Here is a 23483-nt window from a genome sequence, read left to right on the forward strand (position 1 = left end):
AGCTGCTTAATATGCTGCTGAGAATATAGCCCAGAAGAAGCGGATAGTATAGCTTTTATTTTGGAAAGAGACATTTCTCTGTAATAAACTCTCTTTTCCAAAGATGAGTGATTCCTCAATCAGATACAGGGCTTGCAATATCGCTAGCCCGACGTCCCGGGGCTAGCGATTTTTCCAGTCGGGGTACCAAAATCTATCTCTGCCCTGCCCGTCGGGCTATTGTAGGAAGGAAAAATATATGTCAATGCTTTTGCATTCTTTCGGAAATGTAGCTGGGTAATTATGTCATTGGCATCGGTGAGCCACTGTCAATATGTGACATATTGAAATCGCGTTTGAATTTGCGCTTGTTTTTTTGCTTTCACTTTGCAATCGCGCGAACTGTGTATAGAGAGCGACAGCACTGATCTGTGAGTGATGATAATTTGCGCACCAATTCCTCTGACATCGTCTTATTAATCGTTACCTTACTATGCAAACATGACAAGTGAAATCTCCCGCAGCAAGCTTAAACATGTGAGAGGTTGATCGCGCAGAGAATCGCTGAGCTTATGTGAGTGCGTGGGTAAAAGCAGCAGGATTTATATTTGACTAAGATGACCTGGATGACTGAGAACCTTCACAGACAGATATATATTTTAGTTCTGCTGAGCCAAATAAGACAGGTCAGGGTGAAGAAGTGACAGCCAAAGAAAAGCTTACCACAAAACGGAAAAGTTATGACAAATCAGACTATAAGGCAAAAAGAAAGTGCAGCTTTATGGTTTCATGGACAAAATTATTTCTGTGGCTGCAATATGACGAGCTAAATAACCAGGGCTGCACATAAGTGGTCCGCAGGTGCGCATTCGCTGTCAAAATAAAAATATATGTATGTATATATCTGTATATGTATATATATGTATATGTGTATATATATGTATATCTATGTATATGTATATATCTATCTATGTATATGTATATATCTATATATGTGTATATATGTATATATCTATATATGTGTATATATGTATATACAGTGGGGCAAAAAAGTATTTAGTCAGCCACCGATTGTGCAAGTTCCCCCACTTAAAATAATGACAGAGGTCAGTAATTTGGACCAGAGGTACACTTCAACTGTGAGAGACAGAATGTGAAAAAAAAATCCATGAATTCACATGGTAGGATTTGTAAAGAATTTATTCGTAAATCAGGGTGGAAAATAAGTATTTGGTCACCTCAAACATGGAAAATCTCTGGCTCTCACAGACCTGTAACGTCTTCTGTAAGAAGCTTTTCTGTCCCCCACTCGTTACCTGTATGAATGGCACCTGTTTGAACTCATCATCTGTATAAAAGACACCTGTCCACAGCCTCAAACAGTCAGACTCCAAACTCCGCCATGGCCAAGACCAAGGAGCTTTCGAAGGACACCAGGAAAAGTATTGTAGACCTGCACCAGACTGGGAAGAGTGAATCTACAATAGGCAAGCAGCTTGGTGTGAAAAAATCAACTGTGGGAGCAATCATCAGAAAATGGAAGACATACAAGACCACTGATAATCTCCCTCGATCTGGGGCTCCACGCAAGATCTCATCCCGTGGGGTCAAAATGATCATGAGAACGGTGAGCAAAGATCCCAGAACCACACGGGGGGACCTGGTGAATGACCTGCAGAGAGCTGGGACCAAAGTAACAAAGGTCACCATCAGTAACACACTACAACGGCAGGGAATCAAATCCCGCAGTGCCAGACGTGTTCCGCTGCTGAAGCCAGTGCATGTCCAGGCCCGTCTGAAGTTTGCCAGAGAGCACATGGATGATACAGCAGAGGATTGGGAGAATGTCATGTGGTCAGATGAAACCAAAGTAGAACTTTTTGGTATAAACTCAACTCGTCCTGTTTGGAGGAAGAAGAATACTGAGTTGCATCCCAAGAACACCATACCTACTGTGAAGCATGGGGGTGGAAACATCATGCTATGGGGCTGTTTTCCTGCCAAGGGGACAGGACGACTGATCCGTGTTAAGGACAGAATGAATGGGGCCATGTATCGTGAGATTTTGAGCCAAAACCTCCTTCCATCAGTGAGAACTTTGAAGATGAAACGAGGCTGGGTCTTCCAACATGACAATGATTCAAAACACACCGCCCGGGCAACAAAGGAGTGGCTCCGTAAGAAGCATTTGAAAGTCCTGGAGTGGCCTAGCCAGTCTCCAGACCTCAACCCCATAGAAAATCTGTGGCGGGAGTTGAAAGTCCGTGTTGCTCGGCGACAGCCCCAAAACATCACTGCTCTCGAGAAGATCTGCATGGAGGAATGGGCCAAAATACCAGCTACTGTGTGTGCAAACCTGGTAAAGACCTATAGTAAACGTTTGACCTCTGTTATTGCCAACAAAGGTTATGTTACAAAGTATTGATTTGTATTTTTGTTATTGACCAAATACTTATTTTCCACCCTGATTTACGAATAAATTCTTTACAAATCCTAGCATGTGAATTCATGGATTTTTTTTTTCACATTCTGTCTCTCACAGTTGAAGTGTACCTCTGGTGCAAATTACTGACCTCTGTCATCATTTTAGGTGGGGGAACTTGCACAATCGGTGGCTGACTAAATACTTTTTTGCCCCACTGTATCTATATATGTGTATATGTGTATATATCTATATATGTGTATATATCTATATATGTGTATATATCTATATATGTGTATATATGTCTATATATGTATATAGATAGATAGATATAACTATTGCCTAGTTACTCACAGATTACAACTCATGATTATCAAGACTTCTTCTAATGTACAGTAGATCATTTACATGGAAGTTAAAAGCTTCTAAAAATCCATTTCTGAGGGTTTTCCTGAAATTGGTACCATAATGAGGTTCTGTTCCCATTAGCATAGCTATGTGGAAGCCATTGAATTGCAATTAAGCTGATTTATATTAGAGCTATCATAGTGTGTAATAAAAGCCAACATTTTTCATACAAATATGCAACTATTTAAAAGAAATAGGGTGACACTGGAAAGCAACACTGGATTGCTTTCTTAAGGCCTCAGACACGCATGACTAGAATTCAGTCGGTCACCACAAGCAGTTTCCATTTCTGGTTTTGTATCTTAAATGCTTACGGAGTAGTTAGACAGTGTTTACAGACAAGTCACCAACTAGGGGCAATCAAGGCAATCTGCTCATGACCAAAGCAATCTCAAGGAGGTTTTTGTTGCAGTACTTAGTGATTGCCATCAACCGTCTGCAGTCCGTCGCCATCTGGTTGAGGAATGTATGTTTTTCCTAGTCCTCCCTGCCAGGGAGTAGCTGACCGGTCTCTGGGCCTGTGTGACTGGGACCTAAAGCTGGAACTGTAATTTCAGACGATGCATGCAAAGGTCCATATAGATGCCCTCACGCCTGCCTGTTTTTTGTGATCACATGGACTCATCCACAGACATTACATCACAGTGCAGCAGCTACACATGCGCACCAGGAGGCAGACTTCAAAGTTCTAAGTATAACAAGAACGACTACCTGGTCGTCGGGTCTCCAGTTGTCTGAGTCTGAATCGTACAGATTTTTCTCTGGCTACAAAAATTAAATTCAAATTCACTTAAATTTAGAGAACCACGAAAACTAAACTTCACTGGTTAATTGTTGGTGAGCATAATTTCTCTTTGTTAGTCACAAAAAAATAAAATATTAACTCTGTTGTAAAGGGAATTCTCATTGAGATTGCAGAATCAACACAATAGGGCTGCAAACCTGCAAAAAATAACCTGAATTCTAAATCGATCATAGATTTAACCACAAAACACAGTCGGTGTGTTTCTCCCTCTTGCTGTTTTTCATGATTTAAGAAGTAATTATCATTTAGGATAACTGTAGCTATACCCGTTTTGTAGCCACAGTTCTCAGGAAATCTGGCAAAGAAATTTACTGGAGGCAGGTTTACACAGCTGCACTTTTCCTCCACCATCTGCATTCCCAAGTAGTTTCACAGAGCCTGCTTAATTGATGCATCACTGTCTCAGTCAGTATGGTGCAATAAATTTCTTATGTTTTGCAGGTGTTTTGGTCCTTCAGCAGTATCATCTTTCCAATTTCAGTTTTCTCCTTTTGATTTGCATTTGCATTTTGGTTCCTTATGAATGTGGTTGGGTTACTCTTTTCTCTCTCATGAAAGAAAGAATCCCAATTAGATTTAGGGTTTATTATTTCTGAATTTGTTTTTGTTTTTTTAACTCTTTGAAAAATTGTTCTGTTATATTATATTATCCTTATCATTATTTATAAATTATTTACAGTCTTTATCAGAAATTGTTTTGGAATCAGAGCACTACGGTTTTGTTTTGTTTTTTTTATTGTGCAGCTAGTCATTGATTTATGATCATATAGTCATCTGCAGCTTCTGTGAAATGCGATATGGAGGAGGGTGTTGAAAGCACACTGGCTCCTTTGACGTCACTATGTATGTGTCTGAGAATTTGAAAAACCTTCAGAGGAAACTGCCACATCATCTGCATCCCAGTCATGGATTAGGACGATGCTGTCAACTGGGGTTTGTGATTTGTTTTGGCAGCCGTGGTTTACAGAATTGAAATGATTGCTGTTCAGCAGCCAGGAAGGGAATCATCAGGTGCAAATGATCTCCAATGAGAAAACTGATTGCATAGACAGGTCATTGTTCAAACAATTTGTTGTCAGGTGCCTTTTTTCACTCCCTCCCCTGTATAAGTCTCACCTTTGAAATGGATAGAAGTCCTTTCACATCACTGAAAGGCTGTGCACTGTAAGAGAGATTTTTTCCAAGTGTCTGTACTCAGTTTGATTCGTGATTGAATCGTCTTTTAAGAAATGTTCTTCAGCTGTTTCACATATCTGCGAATGAAATCTTGCCAAACTTTGAAGGTCAGCAGCTACTTCCTCCCTGCAAAGCCAGGCAAACTAATGGGCTGGAACCCAAAAAGATGACAAGTGTTTGACTAAATGATGACGCAAATAGAAGGGAAATGGAAAATATTATGTAACAATGTCTGTTTTTATTTATATTGAACAAATTTCTATCCATCTGCTCTAGACGGAGATAAATAATTATGATATACTTCTGCTTTAACGGGAGTTGATTATTTAGCATGCATCTAACCACTCCGAACAGCGTGATAGTAGCCTGGGTACAATCTCAACAGTTAATAATAAAAGCTGCCATCACTAGGGTTGGTAACAGGCACAACGCTGACAACACTTTGGACATAACACAAATAGGAAAGCTGTTCACCTGCTGTTTTGAGGTCTATTTGAAAATAGTCTGCCGATGTCTTACTGTGTGCTGAAAGCACTATAGCTCCCAGTTTCACTATTTTATAGCACCCTAGAACAAAAGTTATAACTAAAAAAACAGTTGTACCACTTCAAGTTGTGTCTTTCTGTGTTCTGGATATTAGAGAATAAAAATAAACAAATCTTTCCGTGTTGCAGTACTTAGATTTTGGATAACAGAAGAGTCTTTTCTTCTGGTGCGTGCAGTATAGATGGAAATCTAGCATCAAGGTGGAAGTGAATACTAATATGTAATGGCCTGCACCAAATAAAACAAGTTACCAGAGACGAATTTCCCTCAGATGTTTACAATGAAGAATTAAGTATAACAGCATGGAAAGGGCAGATAACCCTAAGTTGTAGACAACTTGCATATTAAACCTACAGGACGTCCTCAGCCATGGAAACCATATCATGAAGCTCCTGACACAGAGTTATTATGCTGATGTTAATGCCAGAGAAGGTTTAGAACTCTAAAGTTACTGAGTCGGGGATGTATGAAGGACTTGAGCACATTATATGGTTGCGAAATGCTTCCACTATACAATAATACCACTTGCGTTTGATCGAGGACTATATCAGGGAGGTGGCAACCTTTAACAATATCACGCTCAGATTAACCCTCTCAAGGCAGGCGTTGCCGATTTGCAACAGTTAAAAACTAACAACCTGAATACCCCACATACATAATTTATTAGTTTTTTAACTCAGAAGTACCACTGCAGGACTTGTGCATTAGCAACAAAAAGTTTAATTTGAGCCTGAGAGGGTTGAGTGAAGTCTTTAGAACAACTTTCTTTCATAAATGTTTGTGAGGCAGATTGCATGGCTGGGTACTTGATTTTATACACTTGTGGCATTTGGAGTCAAAACATCTGAATTCAATGATTAATAGGGTTTGGTACAATAATATGTTATTCAGTACTGTAATGTATCTTAATTCATCATGTGTTTGAAAAAACACACACAAAAACAGAGACAGTCTGGCGTTGAGGCTTTTCTAGTTCCATTTTCACGTGAGGGTGCTGCCAACTAGGAGCTGCCGACCTGCACATTAGTCAGATTTATGGTTGGGATGCACTCATTCGCTTCAGGACTAATCTTATTTAGAGGATTGCGTGCTGGCCAGATGTGATTAGCCTGCTTTAGTGAGAGGTTTGTTTGCCATTTAACTAAGAGAGCAGCATCTGCCACTCGTATACTAAATTTTGTTTAAAAAAATTGTAACTAGGAAACAGTGCGAGCTGTGTCGTTTGTGGATTTCTAACATAAAACAAAAGAGTAACTCAAAGTAGTGTTTTTACTATATATTTGCCACCTTTTTTTGAGTCGTGACATTGATTTAATGCTTTAGGCATGATAGCAGCATTGCTCTGCTAATGTATAGGTCTTTTTTAACTTTTATTTATTTTTTCATTTTAATAAAAGTCGATTTAAAAATGTTAGATGTAAATCTGCCAGATTTTACCAAAGTTCATATACTTTGAAAGGTGTTTTTATTACCAATCATTTGCTTTAAATTTTAAATATTTTTGAGTTTGTATGTGCCCACTTCTGGATACTTTGTGTAAATTCATCACTAAAAGTTACTGAATTTTATTGACATCTTGCATTAGTGGTTGCCACAGTTCACCGTCTTTTTGTGTATGCTTTGTTTTTTAAATAGTTTCAATAGCATTAGCTCAAAGTGCACCTCTGCTCAACACACAAACACAGCCTTATGGAGCTCCTAGCATGGTGTTAAAGTTCAAGTAAAAAGAGTAGGTCAGACAAGGAGATGAGGACTGGCATTAGAATTTATTAAAGATTAATGACTGGAGAGAAGCACTTTGGAGAAGTTGTGTAATATTATCTTTTACTTTGTAAAAGGGAAAAAAGATGCAGTCATGCACTGCGACAGAGAGAGCACTGTTCTCTCATGTGTACTGGTTGCCTCCAGATTATGGGCTGTGAAATTCCCTCAAATAACAGAAGGCCAAGAGTTTAAGTTATGCAAAAGGCTTTTGATCTTTTGGTCAGCTTTATCCTCAAGGTACACAGTCTTTTAAGTACATTAGTCATTCAATAAAGGCATATTCACAGAGGTTGAAAGCAAAAAGCATTTACTGCCAACAGCTCCAGCGATCATTAGTGTGCAGGGAGCCAGTAACACTCCTTCATATTGAAATTGTTTTTCTAAGTCATTGATTTGTGTTCGTGTCTACAGAACCCTTTGCAACCTTAATCTCTTTTTGTGCGAATGGGATTAGGGTGGTCTCGGGGTTAATCTCAGCGGGGTCTTACTTCAGTGAATGTCCATTAATGTTAGCACAAAGGTTAGCGCCACAGCAGCCATCGGTCACTAGTCGCGTTATCTCACCCAACACATGGTGTCCTTGGGATATGTTTTCTTTGTTTAGGGAATTAAAAGATTTTGAACGGAATTGCCACAGATGGCAGAATTGCTTATGGGAACACTCCAGATGGTGATCTCGGTGCAAAAAGTACAAAAAAAAATGTTTCTCTTCTCTTATTTTTTTTTTAAACCACATCATTTAAGCTGTATTCACAAATCTAAGGCAGTGCAAATACTGTGATTCATATACAGTTTGGATCTGGTGAAGTTAAAGCTTTTGAATGATGTTGCTGTAGATTATCTGAGACAGATATTTGAGTTTAGAGGGCACAACATTCATTAATGCGCATTTTATTTGCTCCATAACTCAGTATAATCAGTTTCTGTAAACTCACTTATTCTTCAGTCTGTGTCATAGCCGCAGACAGTTTACCTCAAGATTTTCCCCTGCCCTTTATTTCTCAAGCCGGTTTCTCCCAAGAGGGTTTGTTTTTAATGCAACTGCACCATTTTGCATATCAACACTCAAACCATCAGTGTGACTCACAAAGAAACAGACCAGTGTGTCTGAAGCTTTACTCTTGGGAACAGATTTATTGGACTTGTCCCGCCTTTTCATCGCACACTTGCCTCGAAGGACAAGAATGTTATTAAATTGAGACATTAAAAAAAAAACTGTAATCAAAGTACTTACGCAAACCCTTCAATAAGCTTCCTTTTACAGTAAATCAGGCATTATACATAAATTCATATTTCATTTATTATGAATGATTTCTCTTCTAATTTGGCAGATTCACTTTGATTATGGTGGTGTGTCTCAAAGCACAGGAATCAGCCTTTTTTCAAGATGCACTTAAGTGTTGATGGATAATTGTGTAGCAATCAGAGGCTGGATTTGTTTTATGCTTTCTGTAATTGTCAAATAATCAGTTCATAGATGACAGGATTTGTTTATTTAATAAATACCATAACCCTCAGTAGGGCTGGGCCATATACCGTTCACGGTAATACCGGTATAATGTTGGGCAACGATAAGAAAATGAAATATCGCGATAGAATATGGGTAAAACGCGCAAGCGCAGTGCCTTTGTTTTCATACTCGCATGTCGGAAAAAGCATGCCGGCGACGGAGAATGAGAAGGGCGAAAGCGGATCGGTGAATGAAACGATGAACCAGAATTGGTTTGTAAAAATGCTGCAACTTCAGTGGTTTGGAACTGGTTTAGCTTTCGTCCGTCAGATACACAACAAAGCACTATTTTTGGTAGCGCATGCTAGCGGGCCGTTGTTATTACCGTGTTTTTTGGCACACTTAAAATCAATCCTTTGATTTTTCTGAAAATCGACAGTGTCCCTTATAATTCCGTGTGCCTTATGCATGAATTCTGGTTGTGTTTACTGACCTTGAAACGATTTTATGTCGTACACGGCGCTCGAAAATCTGTCAAATGTTTTAGTACGACTTTGCTAAGCTACGAACCTGCACCGCTTGATGGATTGTCGGAGCATTACAGCTGTGTATATATATAACTTTAATGCACATAAAAACAGCTGCTTGTTTAAGTGAAATACATTGATTTTTTTATTTTATTTATTTTTTTTGCACGAATCAAGTTGTGGAGTTGTAAAGTATTTTGTCTAGTGTCAATTATATCATCAGTTATATCGTTAACGCAAATTTTCGAATGTATATCGTGATAAATATTTTTGGTCATATCGCCCTGCTCTAACCCTCAGGATAAATATTTACAGTATGTAGATTTTAGTAGCTGTGCAATCATATAAACTCAGACGTTCTAAACTTTAGGAAAAAAGTTAATGTAGATTGGCTATATGATGTCATACCTGGGGAATATTACGCTAAAGTTGGATGAAAATGTAGATGCTTCTTCTTTTATTTTTCCTTTTCATATTCAAGCTTTAGTGTCTGTGAAACCATTCATATGATTTGGACGCTTTTAAAGAATATATGTCTGAGAAGCTGTAGACAGCATATCCTCTGCTTGAGTTTAAATGTCTCAGCAGCAATCAAATAGCTTCCCATGAAACATAGTACAAGCATTAACATTTCTTTGACATTTGATCGCAATTCTTTAGTCATCCTTGGATGTTTCATATGGCTAGCCATCAGTTAAAACTGCGTTTTGGCAAGTATTTAATTTTTGGTATTGTTGGTTGTTGACATGCAACATGAAATTGATCCCAAGTCCAGCAGCAAATCTACAACTGAATGGCTGAAGAGAAAAGAATCAAGGCATTGCAATGCTTCTGTTAAAAAGAGACCTCTTTGTGATTAAAATGCTCCGAGGGGTCCTTAAGAGCTGTACATACATAAATGCCTGCACACCTTTGAACTGAACCAACATTATAAAGAAAAGTGGGGGGAAATTCCTCCACAGTGCTGTGAAAGACTGATATAGTCATTCAGCTTATTGTCTATTGAGCCATGCACTTAGTTTTTCATACAATGCCTCCACATTTCTGCTTGGTTTTTGTGAATTAAATAGGGGTACTGTGCAGTATGTCATGCGGTGTTGATCATTTGAGGTTAGGTTTTTACCTAATTTTAAGATGATTACCAGATAATTTTTATGTGCTAAACATAAAAACATTGAAATAAAAGAATTGAATTTGAATTCGTTTTAATTTCTTTGGGGGAAGTGTGTTTAAGTAGTGTGTGTACATGATAGTGTACATTAATTAAAAAAAAAAAAAAGCAGGGGTCCTGAATATTGATATTCAGCTTTGCTGTTTTTCTCACAATTCTGTGCCACAGTGAAAGTGACAGAGGTAGATTTCTCCCAGTGAAAATATGATTGCACCAGATCAAATACAGACATTTATTTCTAGACTGAAAGGGTAACAAATCTCTGATCTGCAGCAATTCAATAACATTGTCTGTTTGCAGTTATTTTATTTAAATTCTCATGTTGCTTCCTTTCCTCCTCTCAGTTTTTTTTATTTCTCTTTGCTGAGATCAGTGAAGGTCAGTGGTTAAGCACCAACAGTCACAACAAAGTGTTTAATTTATGTTAAAAGTAGCTTTATCACAATAGTGATATTGTGATAAAGATATTTTTCTGATAACATGTCAAGCTCTTATAAAAAGTAATAGTTAATCATGTTTGTTTTGGTGACTTTTATGAGCTCAAGATTTCTAAAGGAGCTGAAATTTACTTTTTGGGCTAAAGCAAAGACTGCAGGTGCATTTTTCCCTCTTTCTCTGCCTGTCTCTCTCTTTTTTTTTTTTAATATTGGAAGTTGAGAAGTTTTCTGTGGTAGTTTTGTAGACTCCATTTAATTATTTATTTTGGTCCCCAAAAAGCTGAAGTTTGTTAAAGTAGAAAACTGCAAAGTAAGCAGGCCTGGCTGCATTGCAGCCTACAGTGTCATCATGCTGGGATTTCCGAAAGCTGGCCCAATTATAATGTTTAGTATTTTTATCCAGAGCCTTCAGACAAGAGATAAGGAGACGGAGTACAGGGCAGTAGAGGTGTAGAATTTAAAGAAGAAACCAAAACATATTAAAATAGAGATGGCAAGACATGAGCTACATATTCTCTATATATTGTTTTCACACAATAGACGTATTTTCATTTGATTCATTACTAACAGTGGAAAAAATAGATACATCATTTTCCTGGAGACACATAAGCTGCTGACTATTATTCAAGTTTGTTGACTGACAAAGGCCACATGAGCTAACAACAGAAAAATAACAACAAAGAAAGGAAAAGAAAAAGTCCGAATAGTCTATTAACATTTAAAGTATCTTCATGACAAACTTGTTCCAGCACGAAGAACTAAAGCTGCCACTGCAATCTGGAGCAGGTTTTGGCCTGAGCTGATTTTGTTGCGCAACTTTCCCCAAACGAATTTTCCAAAACTTTTGAAAACAGTCCTTAATGGCTCTGATAATCACCGTATTATCATAAACAGATTGCATGTCATTTCCAACTCCAGTCACAAAATGATAACATACAAACTCTGTGTCATTGATGTCTGAGGTGCCAAAATCATTTTGAAGACCTGGTCCAGTTTTTCGAAGGAGCCATTGCCGAGGCAATGAGATTGCAAATTCATCACACGTAGTAACAATCATTTGTCCAGACACATTCCTTTTTTTCGATCAATTGCACTAGTCTGTAATTAGTGCAGGAGATTTTTGGGAAATTTGCAATAAGTAAATGTCCATCATATGTCCAGGCTTCTGAATTCAAGGTAAAGCAGGGCGATATGACCAAAAATATTTATCACGATATACATTTGAAAATTTGCGATAACGATATAACTGACGATATAATTGACACTAGACAAAATACTTTACAACTCCACAACTTTATTCGTGCAAAAAAAAATCAACGTATTTTCACTTAAACAAGCAGCTGTTTTTATGTGCATTAAAGTTATATAAAAATTTAACAGTGCAAATGCAAAATCCTTGCTGACAGTTTAACCAAAAGGCATTTCCAGTGGAAAATGGCCGACATACCCTCAGCATAACCATGTATAATATCCACAAAACTTCAAAAGAGGTTATACACACACAATACGGTAATATCATGTTGAAGCACAGTACGTATCACTCCGCGAGGCTCCTGCCTACGATAGCCATAATGCCCATCAAGTGGTGCAGGTTCATAGCTTAGCAAAGTCGTACTAAACATTTTCCAGCACCGTGTGACACATAAAATTGTTTCGAGGTCAGTAAACACAACCAGAGTTCATACATAAGGCACACGGAATTATAAGGGGCACTGTCGATTTTCAGAAAAATCAAAGGATTGATTTTAAGTGTGCCGTATTTTCCAAAAAACACGGTAATAACAACGGCCCGCTAGCATGTGCTACCAAAAATAGTGCTTTGTTGTGTATCTGACGAACGAAAGCTAAACCAGTTCCACACCACTGAAGCTGCAGCATTTTTACAAACCAATTCTGGTTCATCCGTTTCATTTAACGATCCGCTTTCGCCCTTCTCATTCTGCGTCGCCGGCATGCTTTTTCTGCCATGTGCGTATGAAAACAAAGGCACTGCGCATGTGCGTTTTACCCATATTCTATCGCGATATTTCATTTTTTTATCGTTGCCCAACATTATACCAGTATTACCGTGAACGGTATATGGCCCAGCCCTAATTCCAGGTGCCACATCTTACAAAAAAAAAAAAAGAGAGTAAGAAAAAGTAACTCTGGTCAAAGCCCAGGCCTGATTCTTCAGACATTGACGAACGTCTGACAACTGCTTTGAAGCCACCTCGCTTTACTCTGACATAAAAAGGGCACCAGTGCAAAGAAATGGAAAAAAGTCTTGGCTTTATATGTGAGCAAAAACATTGTACACAAGTTTGAAAGTAGATTTACAACACTAAACTTAGGCCATGTTTTGTTCAGTGTGTTGACTAATGCAAGATATTCCTGGAGTAAACGTTAAATGGTAAATGGTAAATGGCCTGTATTTATATAGCGCTTTACTAGTCCCTAAGGACCCCAAAGCGCTTTACATATCCAGTCATCCACCCATTCACACACACATTCACACACTGGTGATGGCAAGCTACATTGTAGCCACAGCCACCCTGGGGCGCACTGACAGAGGCGAGGCTGCCGGACACTGGCGCCACCGGGCCCTCTGACCACCACCAGTAGGCAACGGGTGAAGTGTCTTGCCCAAGGACACAACGACCGAGACTGTCCGAGCCGGGGCTCGAACCGGCAACCTTCCGATTACAAGGCGAACTCCCAACTCTTGAGCCACAATCGCCCCGTTAAGCTAAATCGTTTGTTCCACACTCGATATAGACATTTGTTTTGGTTTTATTCTGTCCTTTTTAAAAATTAATGACACTATACAGCCACTCGTCTGCTTTCAAGCTTTGCATCTCCCCCCATTTTGTCTTCTCCTTCCCTTCACGCTGACACCAGCAGCCTCTGAATTTCTAACTTGAAACAGCAAGCAATTTGTATGCAATGGAACATCATTACCTGAAAATGAATTTGATAGATGAGAGATGAGTTCCTCAATGTACGATCGGGTCTGAAGGTCTGTTTTGCACTTCAATAATAAAGCTCTTGTTTTGCATGTGCAGTCACTTGTTGATAAAACTGCCAATAGTAATGAAAGCACAGGTTCAGCAGGCAGCACTTTTTCCATTTAGAAATGAATTTAAAGGTTGACTCTTTATTTTATCTTTGATTGGGCTTTCATGAGGTTGTTGCTATGGCTCTGCTGGCATGCATTCATTTAAAGCAAATATAACTTCGGTTGAAAATGTTAGCGTGCACATTTTAGTATGCAGAGTTGGGAGCAAGCCTCAATAGATCCCACGGGGCAATGAGTTTTATGGGGGTCCGGCCATTCATTAACTTGACAGGTTCTGTCAGTTTTAAGACCCACAGTACCTGCAAACGTTGTTGCCCTTCTCTATTCTAGCACTTTACAAGTTGGCACCATATTAATTTATTTTTTCAGCTCACTTATAAAGTCATTTTATCAACAGTTGTTGACCATGTAGTTCTTAGATTTCATGTTTTATTTTGCAAAAGTGATATAAGTAATTTTCTAATGCTTATTTTGATACCTGTGCTGCATAGCATAACTAATTATACTGAAGAATGTTCCTTTCCACACCCACATTTTCAGAAGAAAAGATGTACTCAGTCAAGGCTCTGTAAAAGAGCCACTCCGTCTTTTTCCTCCTGTCTAGCTCAATACCACGAAAAGCTTTTATAGCGTGTGTTGGTTTCAAAGGCACACGAAGGCCACCTCCCACACTAAGAGCTCCACGGTGGACAAAGCTGGAGGACGCCCAACACTTGTGGTCCCTTCTCTTTACACCAGAAATGATAAAGTCAATCTGACCTCATGTCAACCAGTTTATAAAGTTATCTTCAGAGTTTTCCATCAGTACAGGAATCTCATAATGATGCTTTTCTCCGTGTTAGCTCTATAGCACATTTATAAGATGTACAATCCGGTCGTTAAGTGATGACGTGACGAATCCTACTTCCGGGCCTAAAGTAGTCTGCGTTGAATATGGCTTTTGTGTTGTTAACATGTTTAATGTTTTGTATTTTCTTCTATTTAATCTCAAAAAGCTCCTAAAACAGTCAGTGATCCCTGTTGACCTCCCTCGGCTTTTATTACCGCTAATCATTTATTTAAGCTCAGTTTTTAAAACCTTAGGATGTAACTACAGCCCAGCCCATGCAGCAGTATATGAATGACTAACCTCGTATTGTGGATGGATTATCTCAGTTGTTCTCCTGGCTGAAGTTTGGTCCTTTTACAGCATCCTGCCATGCAATTACATTTGTTCCTGACCACCGAGAACACTCACGTTAACTTTTATCGAGTGGGAAAAAAGTTAGCTTGTTTATATTTTGCTAACATAGCTGTGTCGCTAGCGGTCATGTAGCACATCATTATATACCAGCTAGCCAAACGTCACTGCTGTTTAGTTTTCTGTCTTCATTTATGCTGGAAGTGATAACAGAGCTGTACGTTTTAATTTGTTTCCAAAACCCTGCAGTCAGGACATGCTATATTGTATTTAGATAGAAGCTAGCGAGCTAACTCCCTGCTAACTTCTAACTCCGTTAAATGTCATAAATTCCGTTTTTATGGATAATAATAATAATGGATTGGATTTATATAGCTCTTTTCAAGGCACCCAAAGCGCTTTACAATACCACTATTCATTCACTCTCACATTCTCTCACATGCCTACTGGTGGAGGCAAGCTACAGTTGTAGCCACAGTTGCCCTGGGGCAGACTGATAGAAGCGAGGCTGCCATATCGCACCATCGGCCCCTCTGGCCAACACCAGTAGGCAAGTAGGGTAAAGTGTCTTGCCCAAGGACACAACGACCAGGACAGAGAGCCCAGGGATCGAACCGGTGACCTTCCGGTTACAGATGCGATTTCCAACCCCCTGAGCCACGGTCACTTTAGACAGTTTTTTAACTCTCAGTAATGCCATAGTGATCGTTTGATATATGGACCTGCAGCGGAGTTTAGGCCCAGACACGGCTAGTGACGTCAGACTTAACGACCGGATAGCGACTTCTCAGTCACAAATTAGCTCAACCCTAAACCGTACCTGCTTTATCATTTATTTGACTCTAGGTGATCTAGAAAGAATAGAAGTTAAAGGGACTTTCACATTAGCATCACTTTTTAGACCTGGAGGCTGTCTACAGGACTGAAAGTTATTTTTGTTTTGTTTTGTTTCTTTGGGAGTGTAGGGAGCAGGTGCAAGAGAACCTGGAGAGGTGGAGGTATGCACTGGAGAAAAGAGGGATGAAAGTCAGTAGAAGCTAGGAAGAATGAGAAGGAGGCAGGTGGAAACATGAAGTTGCAAGGAATAGAAGAAATGAGGGTGGATGAGTTTAAATACCTGGCGTCAACCATCCAAAGCAATGTCCAGTGCACAGAAAGGAAGAAGTGAGGCAGTGTGGATTGAATGGAGATGAGTGTCAGGAAGGATTTATTAGAACGTAGCAGCAAGAACAAAAGAGAAGGTTTATAACATGTTGTTCATGGTTTGGAGATGTGGCACTAACAGACTAAAGACAGGAGGTGGAGCTAGAGGTGACAGAGTTGAAGATCCTCATATTTTCATTGCCGTGACCAGGAGGGATACGATTAGAAATGAGGTCAGAGACAGCTCAGGTTGCGTGGTTAAAACGTGAGTTACATTTCTGCGTCAGATCTACAACTTAATTTCCATAACTGGAAACCAGTTTTAAGTCTATGATGCAACTGCAAGTCTGGTCAACACACACAATAAAGACTTGAATGGCATGGAAGCTTGCGGTGTAGGGATAAAAGAAATTTCCAGTTTCTTTGTAAGTTAGGACGTAGAGTCTAAATCAAGCTTTAGAGAGAGAAGCAAGACTGAGATGGTTTGGACAAAGTATCCTCCCAGGCAGAAGGAATTATAGCAAGACCGCAGAGGACGTTCATGATTTAGTAAAAGAGAGCATGCAGAGGGTTCTTGTAACAGAAGATAAGGTTAAGGTTAGAACCCGTCTTTCCAAAGTGTACCCTGGTTTTCATGGAATGTCAGCTGGAATACAATTCATCCACCTTCAGCGGCTTTCTAAATGGGTAAAACAGATATCGTTAGTTGATAGGTGAAGATAACAATAAAATACTAATTCATTTTTTAACTGTTTGTTGTGGTTTATGCTTCTTTATTCTGAGTGTGTCCCCTTGATGTGTCGTTCCATGACCCCTCATGAATTTGCACCCAATATCTCAGCTTTCATTTATAGTCGCCAGCAGAGGCTCTAAACTTCTTGACTGAAAGGTTTCAGAAGACGTGCTTGGATAAGAAATATCTGGGGAAAATACAGAGCCCATATCACAAAGATTCACATTCACACGGGACTAATGTAAGCGCAGGATCTCCGTGTTTAATAAATTATGGCAGGTAATTGGAGTTCTTTAGCTTTTAAATTACAAACTTGAAAGAATTGCACAAAATGTGGTTCACACACAACCTCCACTGTTATTCCAGATAACTGGCGCTCCCCAGTGAATGCTAGTCCTATGAGCAGAGCTTTAGTGTTGGCACATTATGCAAAGTCTTTTCTATTCTATCTGCATGTCTTTCTCCAGCAGAACATAAAATGATAATTGGTTTGTATTCAACCTTTAGAGAGACACAAATTACCCTGACCAGAATTAAGATCTTTCAGTTAATGGTCAGAATTGTAACCACAGAGCTAAGGATGTACTTAGGGGTTTTTTTGGTTTTTTTTATTATTCCCTTTTTCTTTGCTTTTTTTCATTCTTCAAACAACAAATAAAATATTGCTCGTGCCGTGAGTTTATGAAAGGAGAGACTGCTCAAATCTCTGAACACGTAACCCCTTTTGCACATTTATTAAATTACCTAAATGGAGATATAAAAGACAGCTCTTGGACAGCTCCATGAGGCGTCATTATTTGGAACAGGTTTAAATGTTTTTTTGCCTTTGCGCAGGCTCAGAAAACATATTGTACCACCAGCAATGTCCTTGAAAATTGACCACAGAGTCACACGATTTAGGTATACTTTTATACTTCCTAGAGATATCGGCTTGGCTTGATTGAAAACTGTTAGCTTGCTGAACTCAGACACCAGGCTTCTTGTTCTTGTTCACGAAGGAGCAGGGCAGGTTTTAGTGATGATTCTCTCATACTGTGTTGATTTACATTTCTTTTCTATAGTACTGCCATGGGGGCATTACGTGGGTTGAGCAGGAACTCCTTATTTAGTAATTTAGTCATGTGTGTGACGGTGCAGGCTCTCCTGAGGAATCCTGTCTGTTTTCCACACATTTCCTTGGAGTAGACTTCTGTTACTGGGCAACCTGACAGTGACAGAATCTGGTCATCTGTTCCCGCCTCCACCCGTCATGCCTTTACATTTCTCATGTTTCACTTCTTTTGATTCATGCCCTTCTGAAATGTCAGGCGTGCATGAATAATCGAAGCGATGGAGAGAAGCATGTTGTTCGCCGTGTGTCATATGTTGCTGCGCAGTGAAACGCAGCAGTGATGTGAAGAATGTAATCATGTTGAATCACTATGCATAATACTTTGTCAAATTTATATTTACTCTTCTATTCTGGTGTTCCCACCATAAATTTTTCATCTTTAATCATTTCTTTTCAAATTTGCAGTGCGTGCAAATTTTCTAATTAGTTCTCTCTTTTTTCACTCAGGCGCTTGTTTGCATTTTATGATGTTTTCGATACTCGAAGGCTAATTTATAACCCGAGATCAATTAGTTTGATGCCAACAGTGCGTCTTAATAGAGGTTCACTTGTATGAGGGTTTTCATCTCATTAGCTGTGACTGTGTGAAAAATTCTGCTCAGCTCATGAATTATTCAACCGTTAATTCTCTTGTGTTTTACGCACACATAAATTTACTCCGCATAGGCCCCGCCCCTTCTTTGAAGGTACATTTCATGTATTTTTATTCCAAAGTGTCTGCCACATTGTAATTTTGTTGGGGTTTGGATTCCTCCACAGAGGTACAAGCCTGGAAGGTGTGACGACATCCTCAAATGGAAGCCCCCCAACCTCAACTCCGTGGACTTTCGTCTCAAGATCACCAAAGTCGGAGGAGAAGGGTACGTCACTGTTGCCAGGGAAACGCTCTGCCTGAGGAATCCAATAGCACCTATGATTTTGTGACACACTGGAGTACTCAGAGACAACCACATGTGCACACATGTGTAAAGTCCAAAGCACACACATTGAATTTCCTTGACATTCATCTTTCAGTTTCTATTTCATCCCATTTCTTTTCTCCTTTCAGATTTCCCTTCTGCCTCAGGGTTCACTTCCTTTTACAGCAGCACAGCTAATGCATGAAAAGTTCATTTCTTTTCCATTTTGCCTAAGCACATTTTTTTCCAGAAGTGCCAGAAGTTTCGTATATGCTGTATGTGCTTTGTGCTCCTCTTTTTCTTGCTTTTTTTCTTTTATTATCCTCTGCTACATAAATTATTCAGCTCCACTGATGTTCGCTCTAACCATTACCCAAGTATACATTACAGCTCCGCAGAAAACAATTCTATACTGGGGAGGTGGAAATCGGAAGGTAATAAAGGCTTACAAATGTGTTTCTTGGGAGGCAGGGTGGTGCAGTGGTTAGCACTGTCAAATTGCAGCTAAACGGTTCAGAGATTAAAGATGCTGGACGACCAGGGCGTTTCTTTTGTTGAACAGTCTTTTTATTATATTTTTGCCATAAAAGAAAATATAATACAAACTATAATAACACAAAATAAGGAAACTATTTAAACATACTCCTCAAACCTCCCTCACCTTGCCCCGGTAATATCAGATCAAAAATATGAACATTGTTAGATATCATTGACATATTTTCTCAGTAATATATCAAAATAAATCGTCGTTTTGTTACAGTAATAACGTTACGGTTATGCGTTAATAATAATAACCTGCCATCCTTTTAACAAAGCTTATAAATGGATAGATTAGAATAATATTTCCCAACAGATCTTTTAATTACATGTCTGAACTTTTCTATGATGATATGATATGATCCTTTCATCCAAAAATAATACAACTTTTGACCAACTACTCTGGTCTACTCGTAAGAGCCAGGCCATTTCTGTGTGTAGTTTGTGTGTTTTCCCTGTTCCAGTTTGCATTAGTTCGCTCCCATTTTTTTTCTCCCTTTAAAACTATATTTGCTCGAGACTCTAGACCAGGTTTGGAGATTCACACATGTACTTCCATGAGTGCATGATGCCCATGTGTTCATTATGAAGTACCTGCTATATTCTCACATGAGCTTCATAAGATATCACACTGACTTTATGCTGGGAAGCTGGCAGGTTAAAGACCAGCTGATGGCCCATCTGACTTCACCAGACATTTGCACTTCCATCTGGTAACGTCTAAATAAGTTCTGGGCTACAGAGCATGTGTGAAAATGGCTTACAGTAGGTTAATTCATCATTGTGATTCAAAATCGTTGTCTAGGAATTACCATGCTTCTCACCAAATGTCATCTGAGATGAGCCCCTGGTCTTTCCACTTTGATAAGTAGTTGAATGGATTTATGTTTTGACCACATTTTATTCAATTTAAGCTCAGTATTTTATTATTGGACTAAAGGAGTAGCTTCACATTACTCACAGTTCAAAATATGGGACCTTAGTGAAGTCCTGTATTTCAACTTTTGTCTGAAAAAATCTGTTTTACTCTTCCCTCTCTAATATCGGGCTCCTTTTAAATAGTCTTCCTTCTGATTGGCTAACCTCTGCAAACAGAAGGTTGAATCAGTGGGTGGGGCTTCTGTGCTCACAATCAGAGTTGTGTGCCTGGGATATTTGCAGTCTTTGACATTGACCTGTTTAGAACAGAGTACTTGGAGCAATCAAAGCAATTATATGCATATATAATGACTTCATCATTTGAAAGATTAGATTAGATTATATGAAACTTTATTAATCCCTTGGGTGGGTTCCTCCGGGAAATTCAGTTTCCAGTAGCGCAGCACCGACAGATACAATAAACGGGAATGAGAGCAAGGATATACACAGTCGAATATAAGAAAAAATATTGCGAGTATTGCACAGTGGAGGAAAAAAAGCACTACAGCTCAGTTATTCCCGCCCTCCTTTGTCCCCCTGTTTCCCCTCCCTCTCTCCTCTAACGAGGAGTTAAACAGCTTGATGGCGTGTGGGACAAAGGAGTTTTTAAGTCTGTTGGCTCTTGACTTTGGGAGAAGCAACCTGTCGCTGAATAGGCTCCTCTGATTATTTACGACCGAGTGCAGAGGATGCCCAGCATTGTCCATAATGTCCAGAAGCATCTTTAATGTCCTTTTCTCTGCCACTGTCACCAGGGTGTCCAGCTTCATGCCGACCACAGAGCCAGCCTTCCTGATTAGTTTTTCCAGCCTGGATGAGTCCTTCTTTGCCGTGCTGCTCCCCCAGCACACCACAGCATAGAACAGTACTTCTGCAACCAACGACTGGTAAAACATCCTCAGGAGCTTCCTGCAGATGTTAAAAGACCTCAGCCTCCTGAGGAAGTACAGTCTTCTTTGGCCTTTTTTATACAGGTGCTGTGTGTTGCATGACCAGTCCAGTTTGTTGTCCACCCACAGCCCAAGGTACTTGTATGTGTTGTCCACCTCCACCTCCTCTCCCTCTATCTGAATTGGCAGTGGACCTAGTCTGGACCCACAACCAGTTCTTTGGTCTTTGAGGTGTTGAGTTGCAGGTGGTTTGTGTGACTCCATGTGACAAAGTTCCTCACCAGACTCCTGTACTCCTCTTCCTGATCATCCCAGATACACCCCATGATGGCTGTGTTGTCCGCAAACTTCTGAATATGGCATAATTCAGAGTTATAGCAGAAGTCAGAGGTGTACAGGGTGAAGAGAAGAGGGGACAGCACAGTGTCAGACGTGATGTCTTTCAGCCTGACGTACTGTGGTCTGTCAGTGAGGTAGTCGGAGATCCAAGCCACCAGGCAGGGGTCCACCTGCATCCTGTTTAGTTTTTCCTGAAGCAGACAGGGCCGGATTGTATTAAAGGCACTGGAAAAGTCAAGAAACAGGATCCTGACCGTGCCTTTTCCCCCATCCAGGTGTGAGTGGGCTCTGTGTAGGAGGTACAGGATGGCATCCTCCACTCCGACATCCGCCTTGTAGGCGAACTCTAGTGGGTCCTGGGTATGTTGTACCTGTGGTCGGAGGAGGTTGAGGAGGAGCCGCTCTAGGGTCTTCATAAGATGTGACGTCAGTGCCACCGGTCGGAAGTCATTCAGCTCATTGGGCCGGTTCTTTTTGGGGACTGGGACAATGGATGTCTTCCAGAGGGCTGGCACTCTCCCCAGTCGCAGGCTGAGGTTGAAGACTCGTCGTAGCGGCTCCCCAAGTTCAGCAGCACACGCCTTTAGCATCCTAGGACACACCTTGTCTGGGCCTGCTGCCTTCCTGGGGCGAAGCTTCCTCAGTTGTTTCCTGACAACTGGGGAGGAGGGGGATGTCATAATGTCAGGGAGGGGGAAAAGCGGGAAGCGAGGGAGGTAGGAGTGTAGGGAGAGGGCTCTGTAGTAAAGGTGAGGGTGGGGGGGCTGTGTGCCGGTCAAACCTTAAGAATAAGAGAATATATTATATATAAAAACAAGAAAAAGCATAATACATTGCCTTGAAGAAAATGAATTAAAGGAATACATTTCCCTTGTTAAAGTACATTTGATTTTGAACAAAATCTAATCATGCACCTGCAAATCTGCAGGGTAGATATGCACAAAACATTGTGTTTATTTGTTTTTTTTCCAGAAGACAAATTCAAATAACTCTTCATCTTTTCAATTTGTCCTCTTGTGCCAGTAGGAGGCTGGCGTTTGTGGTTTGGAGCGACTTAAAAATTATTGGATGGATTATTCTGCAGTTTTATAGGTGCTCATTTCCCCTCTGGGGGGGAAAATTCATCACTTCAGTGTTTCTTTCAACCATCATCAGGTCACAATTTTATTATCTCCAAAAGCAATGGCATTCTTGATAGCTTCAGCTCTGGTGTTTGCAATTTACCAAACATTAAACCTGCGGAAACTTGCCTTGTAACTTTGACTTGGCAGTTGCAGTAGATCAAAGCACCGCTGGGCCTGGGTAAAGTCTCACAGAGCTGCTAGCTTGGCTGTAAGATCCAGTGCTCTTTTTTTCTGTTTCTGCACATCCTTCAACTCTGTGTTCTTTTCTGCTGTCCAGTCTGTGAGTGCTGTCTGAGTCGCTGTCAGCTTTCTGGAAACACTGCCTTTTCCTTCGAGAGCCAGCTGACCTTAGTGACTGTCCCAGCTTTATAGCCACGAGCCTGCTACCATTTACCTACAGCAGACTGAGAGGATGGCAGCAGAGTACATTCACTCATTCTACTCCGAATCCAGCCAGCAGGCCCACTAGTCAGCGCCTTGAGTCCTCCCTGTGTGTGTAGGAGAACACAGACGGTTATTGTTGCCATTTGAGAATGTTCTGATATTTCCCCAAAAGATGATTTTTTTTGTTTTTTGTTTTTTTGTTGGCAGATGAGCTCTCAACAGACCTCGGTATAGCTTTTCAAATCTCTTCTTAGTCAGAGAGAGAGAGAGAGAGAGAGAGAGAGAGAGAGAAAGAGAGGCATGTACGGAGGTAACAACTGTTTATTCATCAGCCCACACAATCAATCTTTGAGCACATCTTTGCGTACCACAGAGGCATACAGCCTTGCAAGTTTTATTGCCATCTCTGAAAGCAAGCACAGAGGCAGACGGTGATTATTGTGTGACAGGAGAGGTGGAAAACAAGGAAATGGAAAGATGAA

The 23483-nt window shown here is 40.1% G+C and overlaps 1 protein-coding gene across 1 annotated transcript in view; it reads left to right on the forward strand.

Annotated features, from left to right (window-relative positions):
- rngtt (RNA guanylyltransferase and 5'-phosphatase) overlaps positions 1–23483 on the forward strand; it is a 112822-nt gene that overhangs the window by 68853 nt on the left and 20486 nt on the right. Inside the window, exon 13 of the mRNA XM_085432171.1 lies at positions 18670–18770. Within this exon, the coding sequence (XP_085288297.1) occupies positions 18670–18770 (101 nt within the window). The remainder of the gene's footprint in view (positions 1–18669; positions 18771–23483) is intronic.

Source organism: Copadichromis virginalis, linkage group LG15, assembly GCF_057382275.1.
Source record: "Copadichromis virginalis isolate Kocher_CV1m ecotype Utaka linkage group LG15, C_Virginalis_male_GT1.1, whole genome shotgun sequence".
Lineage (NCBI taxonomy): Eukaryota > Metazoa > Chordata > Actinopteri > Cichliformes > Cichlidae > Copadichromis > Copadichromis virginalis.